The 16,290-nt window shown below is 35.9% G+C and overlaps 1 protein-coding gene across 6 annotated transcripts in view; it reads left to right on the top strand.

Annotated features, from left to right (window-relative positions):
* ADAM23 (ADAM metallopeptidase domain 23) overlaps positions 1–16,290 on the top strand; it is a 70,138-nt gene that overhangs the window by 46,216 nt on the left and 7,632 nt on the right. For 2 of the 6 annotated variants that reach the window (XM_079311478.1, XM_079311476.1), the window contains exons 19-25: positions 53–103; positions 574–637; positions 1,882–1,987; positions 3,407–3,526; positions 4,483–4,651; positions 6,465–6,576; positions 14,573–14,663. In XM_079311478.1, the coding sequence (XP_079167604.1) occupies positions 53–103; positions 574–637; positions 1,882–1,987; positions 3,407–3,526; positions 4,483–4,651; positions 6,465–6,576; positions 14,573–14,663 (713 nt within the window). The other 4 variants (XM_079311480.1, XM_079311477.1, XR_013774961.1 and 1 more) reach the window with 3 other exon arrangements.

Below are 16,290 nucleotides of genomic sequence, written 5' to 3'. Positions count from 1 at the left end.
CTGATGCATTATTACAGTACACGTGACAAAAAATACTCTTAATTTTTTCCAGTGTCCACCAAATCTTCATAAACAAGATGGGTATGCCTGTGATTCTAATCAGGTATGCAATGTTTTAAAATCCCTGCACATCAGCAAATAGAAATCAACCAAATATACATTCTTGTTTTGTTTTGGCATTGTTTTTTAAAAATCCTGTATTCCATATTTCTTCATAAATTTTATCCTTTAAACATTAATGTTGCTTGTGCTTTATGCACTTTATGAATAGTAATAATTTCTACTTTGAGTGAAATCCCCTTGGGAGTTCTACATTTTATACGTAGACATTTTATTACACTCCATGTTAATAAGTTCTTTACAACTGGGTAAGGGTATAAAGTAACTGTTAAATGTCAGTGTGTATTGGACACAAACTGGCTTTGGGTATCTGGGCCAAAATAGGTACTTCATCCACCAAAACTCATGGTATCTACATGCATGTGAAGAATGAAAATGAGAAATTTGTTGTGGAAGGGGAAGGAGATGAAGTTGGTTTTGGTTCTAATTCCTAACATGTTGTGCTTTGTTTAGGGTCGTTGCTATAATGGTGAATGCAAGACAAGAGATAATCAGTGCAAATATATCTGGGGATCTAGTAGGTTGACTTTAACTACCTTAAATGTATTTTATTTCTAGTTCATTCCTGCCTTTGCTTTGGTTTTTTTGTATTTTTGTTTTTTGTTCTTGTCACTCCAAGTTAAAGTTTTCTGATCAGTAGAGTTAGTAGACTGCAGTGGGAGAATGGCTTAACTGCCAAGTGGAATTCTGCATCTGGGAGTGGTGTCAGGGAGAGAGCTCTGGCATGATGTGGCTGCAGATCTGGGTCAGGCAGCAAATGCTACAGGGGGGAAGGGATTGAGAATCTTTTGGGTATAGCTCAAAAACAGATGTTTTGGGGTTTTTTTAATGACAGTCACCAGTTCCTTTATCCCATCAGGGTTCATGCCAAAGCTGCTCCACCTTGCCTCTCCTTCCTATACTATCCTCCAAGTCAGGAAAATAAGTACATTGGTGTGAATTTAAATATGCATGGTATGGATTTATGTCCAGAGGTGTTGAGTTAAATAGAATTGCAATTGCAATGGGCTTTGCTTGCATCAGAGAGAGGCTGAATGTTCTTTGTAATGTTTCTGAGATAATTCAGCAGGGTAGAATTACCAGGATGTCCTGTGCTCCAGCATTTAGTGTGTTCTTGTGCATTTTGTGTAATTCATAACTGCCACTGAGGCTACTCTGTCTTATTATTTTATCTTTCTCTATATAATTGTTGTGCTTTTTATTTTCTTTTTTTTTAGATTCATTTTTAGAAAAAAACAAATGAGCTCTTAGCAAATAATTATGGGTTTAAAACCTATTAGTTCAGAATTTTACTCCTAAAAATAAGTAAAAATTACACTTTGTTCAGGTTTGGTTTCCTGTGAACATCTAAAAATAGAATAAAATCAACACTGAGTTGATGTCACAACACATGCTTATCATAAATGTCCTATATAAAACCTTCTGAAATGCAGATCAGAAAAACTGCAGTGAAAAACAACTATGTGCAACTGTTATGAAGTGAACAAAATTTGACCACAGATAAATTTCATATGCAGAATACAATACAGACAGTGTGGAGGCTACTTGTAAAAGTTCAGAGCAAATTTTGAACTTATCAGTAGTTATTTCAGTTTCACCTGTTCTGCCTTTTAGTCACTGGGAAATACCGTCTCTGCACATACACATATTTAAACGGATGTTTTGTATTAAAAAAATTGCAGAGAACAGCTGCAATAAATGCTGGTTTCAAAGCTGTCATGTTGCTAGTGGAAAGCATGATTTCTATTTCTTCATCAACAGAGTCTTCAGGATCTGACAAATTTTGTTATGAAAAGCTTAATACAGAAGGCACAACAAAAGGAAACTGTGGAAAGGATGGAGACCGATGGATTCAGTGCAGCAAACAGTAAGTTCAATTTGGCAGAGATTATTTGTAATTCAAATAGATTGGTAATGGTTTAATATTGTCTACTTTTTCTACTTTTTCATGCATGTTTCAGCAGTTTGTTTTTCATTATTTTGAATCTTCTTTCCCTCGTGAGGTTTGCATCTTGAAAAAGCACTCTGATAAATCTATGAGTGACTCAGCAATACACTTGTAAAGAATTCTAGACTTTCAGAAGAATATACTGTGACTTCAGTTATTTCAGAGGAGCTCAGAGACAAGACAACAAAAAGTCACAAACTTCATAACATAAAAACACCACAGCCTTGACAGAGTACACACTCTGTTCACTTGCTCTGGGACTAATACCAGATTATGATGTTTCAAGTTTGTTCTAACCTTTATTTCAACCAGAGAAGACCATTATACATTTGAATGCTATAGAGAAAAAGCCTGATTCATTTTCATGTGATCATTGCTAGATGAATATTTGATTAAATTTACTTTTCAAGTTAATGATTATTAGTAGATAGATTTAAATTTCTCCTGATTTACTTCTGTTTTGTAATTTTTAATTATTTTAATTTACATACAAATTTCAGTTTGGGAATAGCGTTTTTCTTTTTTGAGTATTTGATGCTTATATAGTGGCTTTTAAAATTATTAGTTCTCTGATAGGATCATAAGGAAAGGAATTTATTTAATGGATTTTTTTAATATTTAGATGAGGATAGGGTGTTCTAATGTGTATGTTAAATCCCTCATTTCTGTAAAAGCTTTTCTTTGTTGGTAGAGAGATGCATGATCTGGCCAAAGGGCTATTTACGGTTTTTTCAGTTTTAACAAGGTCAATTTCCAGCATTTATCCAGCTTCTGTGACTTAGGACAATCAGTATAAGCTGATATCCTTCCATTGAAGATATAAAATATATGTTGCATATATTATATAATATATATTTAAATATATGCAGATATCAAACAACATTTGAAAAAGCTGATTCTATACCAAAACTTGGGCACACTCAACTGCACACTGAAAATTATTGTTATGGTTCTTTTGTTCTGCAAGGGAAATAACATGCAATGAAAATGTCAAACTTGATGTGCATGTATGGTGTGTAAGCTGCCAGAGAGAGGGAAAAGCAATTTAGGCTAACATGACAAAACTTTGTACAGTTTGTCTCCTCTTAGTTGTTCTGGATTGTTCTTAGAGCACAGACACATTCTGTGGCCATGTGAGCATTGGAATGAACGATGACTTGTTTCTGCCTCTTGTCATTGAAATAAAATAGTATTTTATTTCCACACTTGCACTGTGAAAGTCTATCCTGTGGCTTATGGTAATATATTTCTGTGATCAGCAGCACCATTGCCTTTCTTTTTTGTAAGTTTACCTCATATTATTCCAGTAATATTTTGATTTATGTTTTCATTTTCTAGTGATGTTTTTTGTGGCTTTTTGCTCTGCACTAATCTTACTAGAGTTCCACGAGTTGGTCAAGTTCAAGGAGAAATTATCCCAAATTCTTTTTATCATCAAGGACGCATAGTGGACTGCAGGTAAAAGATAATGCAATATTCTAACATGATTTATCTCTGTCAAACCAAATTGAACTAAGATAGACATAAATGTGAGATTCTGTGAATTTTAGGTAATTGCAGCAAAATCCTTAATATGAGTGTATTTATTTTGATTTAAAAAAAAAATCCCAAAGCCATAAAAAGCCTAATATTCCACATTTAAAGAGGGTAAAATGTAGATTATACTTCTGAATCTTCTGCTTGATCCCTCCAACAGCAGAACTTCACAGTCAGAGCCTAATGCTCAGCATTGTTTTTCTGGGGGTGGAGAAAGTCTGTGACTGACAAAGACAGTGTTTTGAATATAATGGTTTTGAGTATTAAATACTCAAGGAGACAGCTGTAGTGAAGTGAAGGCTGAGAGGGAGGAACCTGCAGAGTTGTGGCAGGTTAAGATATTCAGCTACTGTTCAATTAAAGAACAGGTAGATGAGTTTGCTACAATACTGGGTTTGTATTTTGAAGATGTTGGCAACATTGCTGTCACCCTAGGGAACCCTGTCTTACATAGCTGGGTCCTGAGTGAACAGTGATTCTTAATTCTTCCATTATTACACTAGTGTTTTTATTTAAATCACATGGGAAGTTAGTTTTTTAGTATTTTTTTCTAGCAATAGTATTTCACATCATTTGGGGGAAAAGGAAAAAAATAAAAAAGCATGGTCTGTCTTAAAAAGAGACTTAAAAACCCCAAAAACTAAGGCAACCTTCTTGAGTATTTAAGTCCTAATCTAGACTTATTTTTATTTTGACAACTGGAACACATTGTCATTGCTGTGGATGGACAGAAGAGCTCTACAGTTTTGTTCAGTCTGTCTGAAAGCTTAAATGAAAGAAGGGTGTGGGGCTTTGAGTGTCTACACCCACATGCTTTTAATATTTTCAAAAGATTCCAGTCATAATACTAATGTTATCTTAAAACTTATTTCTCCTAGTGGTGCTCACGTTCTTTTAGATGATGATACAGATTTAGGTTATGTAGAGGATGGAGCTCCATGTGGACCTCAGATGATGTGTCTGGACAAAAAGTGCCTGCCCATTCAGTCCTTGAACATAAGCAGCTGTCCCATTGGTTCCAATGGAAAAGTCTGTTCTGGTCATGGGGTGAGTCTGTACTGGGAGTGAGCAGCTCAGCTTCCCCAGCTCTCTCTGCTCTGCCTGATCCTAACTCCTGAAAGTCTTACTAAGGCCTTTTCATCTGAATCCACAAATGCTGGATTCAGGGAAAGACTGCCGTTTTGTGATGCATAAAAAATTTTTAGAAAGGAAAGGTCTCAAATTGGTTCTGCAATTATATCCAAAGAGTTGGGTTTCTTAGTAGCAAGAAAGACCTTTGATATTAGTTATTGTAAGGACTTCTGTAATGTACTATCCATATTTCAAGCCACTTGCATCTTCAATTAAATGTTTTCCTGCATGCTAACAGCTTTATAAAGTTGATCTTGTGTTCATAGATTTATAGCCCATGGCTCAAATAATTGAAGTTCCAAACTGTGGGTCCTCAGCAGAGAGGGAGTTCTTGGATAGTTCCAAACCGTCCTTGAACAGATCTAAAGTGTATCATTTTACATTCAGGCACATTATGTTCTGTTATTCTATCCATAAGTTCATTTGTCTAAGATATTTTGATGAACAGATCACTGTTTTAAATACCAATAAAACCTTTCCACTGTGGGATTCAGTGAGACAAATACTTGCCTGAAGGGCTAGACTTTGTACTAGAAGAGGCTTATTTCTTCTTCTGTCAATACCTGAATATGAAATTGAGTGTTTCAAAGTGGAGGGTTAGGTTCAAAATCAAAAAGAAAACTTTTGAAATTGTAAAGTATCTAGGAGATTAGATATCATCTTGGTACTTTTTATCTTACGAGTGACATGAAGGGTGAGTGAACTATTTTACCTATTCTGTTTTGGATTATCACAATTCCCAATTTTAAAAGGGTATTTCATTTGATCAAACCTGCCATAAAATGTGTTTATCTTCAGCTTCTTTGGTTATATTCTTCAGTGAGTGCTTCTTAAAAGCAGAGCATAATAACAGTTGAATTTAAAAAATCACATGTGCTACTTAGAATGATTTGTGGGTAGGTTGTTTTCTGGGGTTTTTTTTCACATTATATTCCAGTGTCCAAAAGACATAATTACCTGTTTGTCTAATGATTGACTTAATTTCTAGTTCTATAATCAAAGCTTCATTCTTTGTCTGTTTCTTGTGTCATGCTTTTTTTCCACAGTAACCTCTTCTAGCAACACCATTCCATGTTCTTTTTCATATGTAAAGTTTGTAGCTATTAGCTCTTGCTATTGATTTGATGGTTTACGTTTTGTCCACTGGATAGGTTTTTCTGTATCTAATACAAACACTGCCAATTTTAGAGTGCTGAGTCCTTTTTTAGAGGTCATTCAGGTAAATGTAAACTTAGGAAGAACTGTTCCCTCTCTTCTAGAAGCTAGACAAGCATTCCTCATTGCTGCTTAGGAAAAATGCTGACAAACCAATGCAAATGTATCGACTTTGTTCCACATGGGAGCAAGCTGTAAATGAGAGGGTGGAAAGTGTAACCATGCCTTGAACCTTTTCAAAGGCAAATGTTTGTATCCCTTCTGGGCATCCAGGCTCAAAATCCAGATAGTTGACTAGTGAAGATCAAACTAGTCTAGCTAAATTGCTGTTATTTTTCACAGCCTGTGCAGGTGTGTAGTGCCAGTGATGATAGAACCACTTCTGCTTCTCCTAGCATGTGAGAATATTAGGAGGGTTAAGGCAAACTTCCAGGTGTGTGATGTCATTCCAAACACTCAGTGCTATTGTTGTAATATATAAATAGGTAAGTTTTATGCAATGAATTAAATGTCTAATTACATGTTAATAAAATGCAGTTAAAAACTAACTGCTGTCACTTATTTTTTTTTCCAGGTTTGTAGTAATGAAGCCACTTGCATTTGTAATTTCTCCTGGGCTGGGACAGACTGCAGCATTGATGATCCTGTTAGGGATACTGGTGGCAAAAAGGATGAAGGACCCAAGGGTTTGTGTTTTGTTTCAGTCTTTATGTTCTTTTAAGTATTTATGATGGTTTTTTTGTTGATACATGGTAGCAGAATTAGCATATAAAAGCAAATACTTTTGTACAGTTGAGTTTAGACCCAGACAGTAAAATTCTGCTTCATGTAGAGGAAGTAGCTTTTTCTACTTCGAGAATTGATAAAAATTTTACTTTTCTAACCTAAATTTGATGAAGATTTTGACAGGTTTTTTTTTTCTTTTGTCCCTTATTCTCTATTTTTAATGATAGTTTTTGTTGTGATTGGAATCTGACTTAGTGTCGCTCTTATTTTTTATATGATAATTGAATATTTATATTTTACTAGAGATTTTCAGTTTTTCTTAGTCAATTAATTCAGAGAGATGTGGCATAAAAAAGGGAAAAGTGGAATGTCCCTGGTAAAATCAGATTCCTTGAAATCATATTGCAATGAAAAAAAATTAAGATTTTTGAGAACTTAAATTATTCTTACAGTCATTGTTGCTTGTTCTTATGTACTTGGTACGTGTTTAAACTACATATGAAGTACAGATATAAAGAGGAGGTGCTGAGGAAATAATCCAAAAGTTTTTTAAAAGAGGAAGGAAAGTATTTGAGTTTATCTCTGACTCCTCTGCCAAAGAATATCTTTGGACTTATGCTGTCCAGTTTTTTTCTGTCTTTCCTGTCATCAGGGCACTGTTCAACATCAGACTATGTTTATCCAGTCTTACCCATTTACAGATCTAGTTCCCAATTCCAGGTTCTTCTGCTCCATTTGCAAGGCAGATGGAGAAAAGAGAAGAGTTGTTCAAAAATGTAGTCCTGAGGATTTAGACTCTAATTGATTAGTCTAAAAGTACCAAGGTTTCAAGGAAGGACAGGATTTTGGTATGTCCCTCTGGAATGGTTCTACATCTGTCTAGTGTGCCTTTTTCTGTTACCCCTTAGCAGAATGGTTTCAGTAGATCTTTGTCAAGAACTGTTTGAAGAGATCATGACTAACTTGAAACAAGTTAGTGTTGTGAAGGAGTCTCTCTAGACCAGTCCATATTTGTATAGGGAATCTGCACAGGTGCCTCCTGGGCTCCCAATCCCAGCACTGTTCAGTGTAGAGCTGCCTGGTTTGTGCTCTGCCTTTCAAGCCACTTATCATTCCATTTCCTCTAAAAACCTTCCTGACAGTGGAATGCTGCTTAGGGAGTCCTAAAAAAACCCCAGAAATTATGGAGACCAACACTAGAGAGCTGTTCAATTCTTTGTGTGGATGAGGAAAACAGGATTTACAGCTGTGACACTGAGAGCACATGAATTTTACTTTGTTCATTTCCAAATCTGGAAGATAAGAAATGATTCCCTCCTCTGTGAAAGGATCTATAGGAAGAGTAACACAAAAGGTACATTTATCTTTGATAAATTACTGTTAAACAGATTAACTCATCTAGTTCACAATGGAAATACCTTTGTGAAAATTAATATATCAACGTTGAAATATTCTGGGAAAAAGACTTAAATGAACAGTATGGATTTCTGCTAGCAGGTAATGGCAAAATTTAGACTGCATTTTTCAGTGGAGTCCTTTGCAAAATGGCAGACTGTGCTTTTGTTTGAGGTGGCTCAATGATCTCAAAAGATGAATTATTTTTCTTATGGTGTTACAGTAATTTACTGATGTTGAATCACCTAGAGATGAATTTAGGAGACTGAACACTGAAGTCTTGCTGTGTACTTATAGAGAAATTCCTTTGTGAGAAGATTTCAGAAAAGTACAGTAGTTTTCTTTGTTGTAACAACCCAACATACTCAAGAGTAGCTTCCATTAAGTTTTTATCTCTTATTGCTCCCTGTGTCATATGCCAGTTTACAAGTCTAAGACAGAAACCAAAATACTTGTTTTTCCTTAGCCATAAGGTTAAATGAAGTGAAACAACTCATGATGTGAAAACTCATCTAATGGGTTTAAGATTTTTTTTTGCACCAAAACTCCAAGCATTTTTCTTCTTACAATTAGAATATGTATACTTAGGGAGTGTTGCTATTTATATCTGTATTGTTGTGATAATTGACTATTGACTGCTATTCTGCTGCACTTTTCAGACTTTTCCATCATCCATCAACTGCTTTTTGGCTCCATTATCTATTTCAGGATAAAAAAAAATTGTGGTCCTTAATATGTTGCTATTAATACATGACTCTTGAATTACTTAAACTCAGCAACCTACTGTATCCTGTGCTAGCAGATGTACACAACATTTAGCAGTTTGGGAAGACAAAGAGTTCTTGCTGTTAGTTTTTGGTTACTGCAGAAACTTTGAATTACTTTAGAGTGTGGGTTAGAAGTTTTGAAATCAGTGGGACTCCATATGCACATGTGATTCTTCTTTGCAATTTAATTTGCAGAATTAGGCCTTTATTTGACTAGTGGAGTGGTGTTTGTTTATTTTAATATAGAACTTATGTCTCAAGTGTGTGTGTGTTTGTGTGTGTGTGTATATTTATGAAACAGGAAAAAAATTCCCAAAATATTTTAAAACATGATTCACTCAGCATGGAGTCTATAAAAATCTTTGTCCCTAAATTCCCATTTGACAGGGAATTCAGCTGCTTGCTTGTGGTCTATTGTGACTCAATGAATCTATCAAACTTTTAATCTCTAACATAGGAGATGTACAGAATTTTTTTCCTCAAAGGAGTTCCCTTAAGGAATAAAAATAAGGCCTAGATGTCTTGAGAAACTATCTGAACATATCAAAATTCCTAGGGTGTTACCTGAAGCATGTTTCTAGGGTAGGTTTTGCTTTTAAAAGGGTTTACCTGTTTTTAGGTTGTATAGATAAGCAGAGAATCCTATTGATAAATGCAGTAACAAAGAGAAATATTACTAATTAGTATAGGAATTAATTTAAAAGTTGGGGTTTTTTTTGTTTTTTCCTGAGGTGGAATTGTTTTCAAACAGTTTTCATTTTCTTAATTATACTATGGATACAGTAAGTTTCTGGTGATCAAAAATAAAGTTTTCTTATTGGCAATTTATTAACATTTTGGCTGTTTTAAATAAACAGTAGGTTGAGGATGTTCCCTTTTAGAGTAAATAATAAAATCACAAGCGAAAGAAATTTACACTTCTCATTGAAATATCTGCAAGCATTCAAATAAAACCAAATAGGGCATATTTCAGAATTTTTAAAGCTGTTATCTGGTAAACAAAGATTTGTGAGGAGATTTGAATTGTTTAACCAACAGTAGATTATATCATAAAGTATTCCTTTGAGGAATTATTTCATGTTTTCATTTCAGACATATATGTGATGATTTCCTGAAAAATTCTTCCCTTTTCCCTCCACACAGTGAGCATGGCCGCTAACAGGCTAATAGGTGCAGTGGCAGGGACCATTCTGGCCTTGGGGGTGATTTTTGGAGGCACAGGGTGGGGAATAGAGTAAGCACTTTTCTTAGTTTGAGTTCTCTGTCTGGTGCCTTAGTGTGTGAGGTAACTGTATGCACCTGAGCCCTCTGTGTTGCCCCTTAGCTTTGTCCTGTGGTGACTGTATTTGTCTGTGATTTGACTGTGTCTGTGTCATGTGGTTTGCTCATGCAGTGTTGAACCTTCTCCTGTCTGGGATAATGTGGGGCATAAAACAATAAGTTTGTGAACTTTTACGTTGTCACCATAAAATTAAATGTCTAAGTGTTTCCATTACACCAAATTACCAAAACAAAAAAATCTTGATCATTTTGCAAAATAGACTGAGTAATGTGAACTGTTTCATTACTTGCAGGGCTTTCAGTCTAAGAATCATGCTAGGCAGATGAAAGCTGGTGATAGTCATACAGACAGGTAGTTTTCCTGTAAAACTTCTGAAGGTTCTGTTGCTAGGATCTTGTTACCTCAAGAGAGCACAGTGCTGGAGTGTAGTATTCATGTATAAAGAATATGTATAAGCAATTTTCATTGTCTTTTCATAGTTCTAGGAAACAGTAATTCTCAGTGTTATCCCAGTACCCCAATTTTAACAATGGCTATGATTTATATAAATGTGTTCCTGTATATATACACACACAAAAAGGCCCACATAAGAGCTGTCTTCATTCTGCATTCACTGTGCAAACCAGAGAGGATATGACTGCTATTTTGCTGGTCTCAGATTTCCAACTTCTCTGTGTTTCTAGTGCTATGTATGACATTGGGCACATGACAGTGGCCCCTCTCTGCTCGTTAGCAGGACAGTCTGTGGTTTCCAATCAGGCTGAGTGCAAAGGCTTTCTCACACAGTTCTAGGCCAGTGAGGCAGCACTTCATGTGTCTGATCTGCAGCCCTAGGAACTTGTCCATATGTGGAACTGATCCAAGACTCTCAGAAGAGTAGAGACCTTTGTGTTCACAGGGGACAATTAGAAAAAAAATAGAAGGAAGAAGGTCATAGGTCATTTCCTTGAGAAAGATCAGATCTGTGTTTTTACAACTGTTTGTTATAAACTGGAGACTGTGAAAGTTGTAGAAGTTTGGGGGACAGACTATGGCGCAGAAAACCTACAAGTTACAACAACCTACAAGTTTATCTACAATTTGAGGATCACTTGCCTTGTTCCCTCTGTTTCTCTTCCCTCACCACTGTCTCAAGCCACTCAGCTCTGACCAGTGTCCCTGACCATTTGTTCTTGCTCCTGTATCCTTCTATACCAATGCCAACTTTTCTTCATCTCTCCTCTGCTTTTATCGCTTGCGACAGCTCATTCTTTTTGTTTCTATTCATCCCATTTTTTCCTGCATCTTGTCAATATTCCTCTGTTCTCTGGTTTCTTCAGATATAAATGTGCATTCAAGGCAAGCCACTGCTACTTTTTGTTGGTTTATAGAAAGCACGCAGGGAATGCAAATTCCCTCTCTGTTCCTTCAGGCCCTACTGGCCGGTGGCTGCAGGGGACAGTGTGATCATCACAACCTGACACCAGGACCTGCCCTTCTTTCTCCTCCTTTGCCACTTCACTTGCAAATTGTAAATGCTTGTTCAAAGTGCTGAAATAACTTTAATTACTTAATGCTTTATGAACTTACTTCAGGAATTGTGGGGGACAAAATGGTGCAGTAGTTTTTTTTTCCCAGATTTCATACAAAAATGGATATTTTGCTTTGATAACTTAAACCAGAGGATTTGGCTGGCAAAGAAACAGGCAAGAAAAGACCACCAGAGTTGTTACTTGCAGGATAGTGTGCAGTAAAATTTGCCTTTTCTGATTCTAGCAGAGTTTCAAATGTGTCTGTTAGTTCTTGTAAAATCTGATGATGATGAAGATTTAGGTGTTCTGCTTTAACACCTTCAGTAAGATTTGTATCTGGTCCTAAAAGATGGCCAGGGATGGTATGATAGCCATGCCAGAGCAGTGCCCTTGCAGGAAAAGGAGGTGTGCCAGGCAGTTATCTGCAGGAGTTTCCTCCTGATAAATCTGGGTGCAGGTTATAGCAGGAGTGTGGTGGAAAGAATAAATGTACCAAAGTGTTGCCTCTTGTGGTAGTCTGGATGGAAAATGATCCCAAAGTATGGTGGTTTTTAAAACCTTCCTCTTACTTCTGGTTTGTCAAGCATCTGAGTTCAGTGACTAGAGAGGTTTATTGAGCTGAAAATACGGATTTTGTATTTTTCTTCATAAATGTCCCTTTACTGGTAGCAAAATTCTGGCTTATTAATAATACAATTTATTTGGTAATGCTTAATAAGACATAAGGCATAGATCCTTAGTGTAAGGTTTAGCACATAAAATTAATTAATTTAAGTTCTTTTATGTGCACAGACTGTCTTAAAATGACTTATCAGTGATCCTCTTAGATCTCTGTATTTTGAAACTGGGATTCAACAGTTGGAGTACTCCAGTTTCATTAATAAGTGGTTGCTGTTTAGTCATAGTACCTATTCTACAAGCTTGATTTTTTTTTTTATATTTATACTTTTCTATTACTTGGACCTAATTGTTTTGTGTGTTACCTTATTCTGTTTAAATTTATTGAATTATTTAATATTTACAGTAAATAAAACCAGTACTGATTTTCTTAATTGAAAGAATAAACTGCTGTTTGGTGATTAGATGTGCACTGTGAAATGGACACACATCCCTGGGCATTTAACAACCAGGGAACATAGTGAGAAGAGGGATGTAAAAAGTGGTGATTTGGCACATTTTTATCTAATTTATTACTTTGTTACTACCAATCAATTAATCATTGTACGTCTTTTGTGAGAAGATGCTGCATTTTATGGCTAGAAAGAAATTGCCTTTAGAATTTTTCAAGGCTTATGTAATTTATTACAGATAAATCACTTGCTGTGTTTTCAGCCTTTTGTTCTGTGAGGTCATTTGATGAAATCCAGAGTAAACCATAGATCTCAGATATGGTAGCTCATTAGGCTGCTGTTGCAAGCAAGCCTTAATTGGAACCACGATGCCTGGAGGATGGCATTTACCTCCACCATGCTCAAGCCTGTTAATTTGAGCCAGGTGTGACTTAGTCACAAATAAGATACATTCTTCCAAATTGTTCAAATTTACCTTTTGATTTTTGTTGTCAAATTTGTGCACTGTTCATCTGTAAAGCTCACTATATTTTTCTTCAGTCCAAGTATTTTATTCATATTCCTGAATATTTTCTGTGTAGGTACTGCAGGAAGCAATTTTTAAAACTTGGTTTTCTTTTAGCTAATGAGAATCTCCAGAAGCACTGATGTGAGAAACATGCAGTGGAGGCAATAAAGTTAGGTGGATGCAGTAAATTTTAAAACTTAGGGCAAGGGCTCATTGCAGTGTGTGGGGCTGGGCAGGAAGTTTTGTGGTACTGTCCTAACAGCTTAAAACTTTCAGTTGTTGCAGCTGCCCTTGCTCTTTCTTTGCTGCTCTCTGGCTGCTCCTCTCTCTTCTTTATGTTAGCTGTGTGACAGTTTTCCAAACTCAGTTTCAGTATAATTAATTAGGAAATTGCATTTGCTGTATAGAAGTGTTGGTTTGGAGATAGTGGGATAGGAGGTAAGAACCGTTTTGAAGGCTATTTCTGAATATGTAAATGGTTAAACAAAAAGTGTGTGATAGGCTGCAGAACAACAGTTGAGTTGCTTTCATTTTGCCTTGAGTTCAGATGCAATGTTTTACATCAAAGACTGTAATAGGAAGTTTTTGTACAGAGCAAATGTTACTCAAGCCTATTGTCAGTTTTCCTCTGTCCTGTGTAAACAGAGCACTTAAGATTCAATTATTAATATCTTATTTAAGTGTTCTCTTGCCCTCTTCAGAAAATTGCACGAACATACTCTGGGCTGCTTCTTTCCATTGCTTTTTTTCTGCTCTACCCTTCCCCACTTTGTTGTTCAGTAGCTTCTTGAGGATGATTTGATGCTTTGATGTTTGGAAAGCTTAGTGGAAATAAACTTTTATTTCAACTTTTGTTCCCTATTATATAATCCTTTGCTTTTGTCAAACAATAGTAAATTTAGCATTGATGTCATTGTAGGGAGGCTGGACGCTGATGAGTAAGTGGTGCTAGATGCTGTCAGTTTAAATTAAAATATCTACATCTTTAGGAGCTCCATGAAGAGAGGACTTCTTGTTTGGTTTTTTTTTTTTTTTTAAATTTCTTTCTCATTTTCTGTGGTCTTAAAACATATAACATTCATAATTTTCCTTCTAAGTTAAGGACTTATTCACAACTTTCTTAGTGTCCTCAGTTGACTGTTCATGCAGCAGATAATGGAGTAAGTTACAATTGAATTCACTGTCTAATACTAGGTTTTTATGTATGGTAGAAGTTAGCACAATGCAGAGACCAACAGCTTTGTTTTTTTTTTCTATTGTTAAAGAAAAGTAAGTTAAGTTGAGCTTGTTGAGACTGTCTAGAGGCATCACCTTGTGTGTTGTCTCTATTCCCAGAATTGCTTGACTACCCTTCAGATGCTTCACAAAATGTGAATGAAGTCATTGGTTCTTATGTCTGTCTTACCCTAATCCTTTATCACAGGTCCTAGTGCCACCAATCTTATAATAGGCTCCATCGCTGGTGCCATCCTGGTAGCAGCTATTGTCCTTGGGGGGACAGGATGGGGCTTTAAGTAAGCAATGCCGCATGTCTTCTCTTCGGTGGCTCTGGCATTTCTATTTCTTGCTTACATCACTAAATTTTGAGCTCCTGCTACTAGAGTTCCAAGTTAACCCCCTAAACACTAACAAATTGCTTTAAACAAGAAAAGAAATTGCATATGCAGTAACAAGTGGAGGAAATGGATTTGAAAAGAGCAAATGTTATCAGGGTGCAAAGTTGAACAACAATAAAAGAATTAAGTGAATTAATGAAAATTAAATTAACACTTAAGGAACAGGGTCTTTTTTAGCCCAGTCAGTAGCATCGTTCTCAGAAGCTGATCACTTTGATTAAAAAGCCCCCAAAGGATACATCTTATTTTGAATGGACTACTGCTTTCAAACTGTTTAACTTTTTGACAAGGAGAGATGTTGTGTAAATGGTCAGTGGTGGAAGGAAGGAGCAGAGTAGTCTGCTGGAACAACTGTGTTAACATAGTTGACTCAGGAATAGCAGACCTAACTTGTTTGTGGTTACTGTATTTTTTTTCTTTAATTATTATTGATACACAATTTAAAAAACCAACAATTCTAGTTTGATGTGTTCTGTAACTCTGAGATCTAACAGTTCAGTCATTCCACTTGGGAATGTTACAGCAAACAGTCTTTTACAAAGCTACTTAATTCCTACCCTTTTTATAGTGTCCATTCTGCCATGCACGGTCTGTATTAGGTAAAACAGATCTCCCTTTAGAATCAGTTTATAACCTAACAGATCATGGAAGTAATTAAATACAAGTGATTTCTCAGGGCATTTCTTTTCAATGACCTGAATCAAGGTAAAGCCATGATACAACAATAAGCCATAATTCTTCAAGGAGAATAAGTAGTAGTAAGTATGATAATAATTAAAAGAAAATTTTCTATGGCCTCTATTCATATTTCATGTCAGAGTTGAGAAGAAAAAAAATTTTTCCCTAATTGATTAAGGGAGTTATCAAAGTAAAATCTAGTGATAAGGTCATATTTATCTTGAAATTCACTTTTAAAGGGCACGAGAAAATGTTTTACTTCTGGTTTTTACTCTTATATTTTTGAAGTTTCAGCTGGCCTTAATTAAATATGCATGTGGAAGCAAAATATTTCAAAATCTCTTTCAGGCCTGCTGAAAGCAGCAAATCAGACTTTGCCCTTTCTCCTGGACAAGGCAGTTATTCCCTATTGCACTGCCTGTCACTGTTGGTGTTCTCAGAAAGATTCAGTAGCTGCCATATTAATTTTTATCTCGGTGCTTGTTCAGAGGGTACCCATGGGAATTAACCAAGCTAGATTCTGTTGAGAAAAAAAAAAGTCAGCTTATCCTTTTGGATTCATTTTCTACCATAAGACACATTTGTCCATTACTTAGACTTAGCAGAAACAGGGTGTGCATGCCTAGATGATAGGTTTGTGTTGTACAAGGTAGTTTGCTGAAAACAAAATACAAGTAATGAAAATATAAAATAATTAGTCAGTTCTTCATCTTGAGTCTTTTCAAGCTGTCTTGAAACAGGTGCCCTGGCCACCTTTGCCATCGGCACTGCAGCCCCTGACTCCAACAGACAGAGAGTTTGAGAATTTGCATGAAAGAGAGGAGTAGGGCAATCCCTACCTGTCTGA

Source organism: Erithacus rubecula, assembly GCF_903797595.1.
Source record: "Erithacus rubecula genome assembly, chromosome: 8".
NCBI classification, from domain to species: domain Eukaryota; kingdom Metazoa; phylum Chordata; class Aves; order Passeriformes; family Muscicapidae; genus Erithacus; species Erithacus rubecula.
The sequence above is the reverse complement of the archived record's forward strand: the minus strand, read 5'-3'. Positions and strand labels throughout refer to the sequence as shown.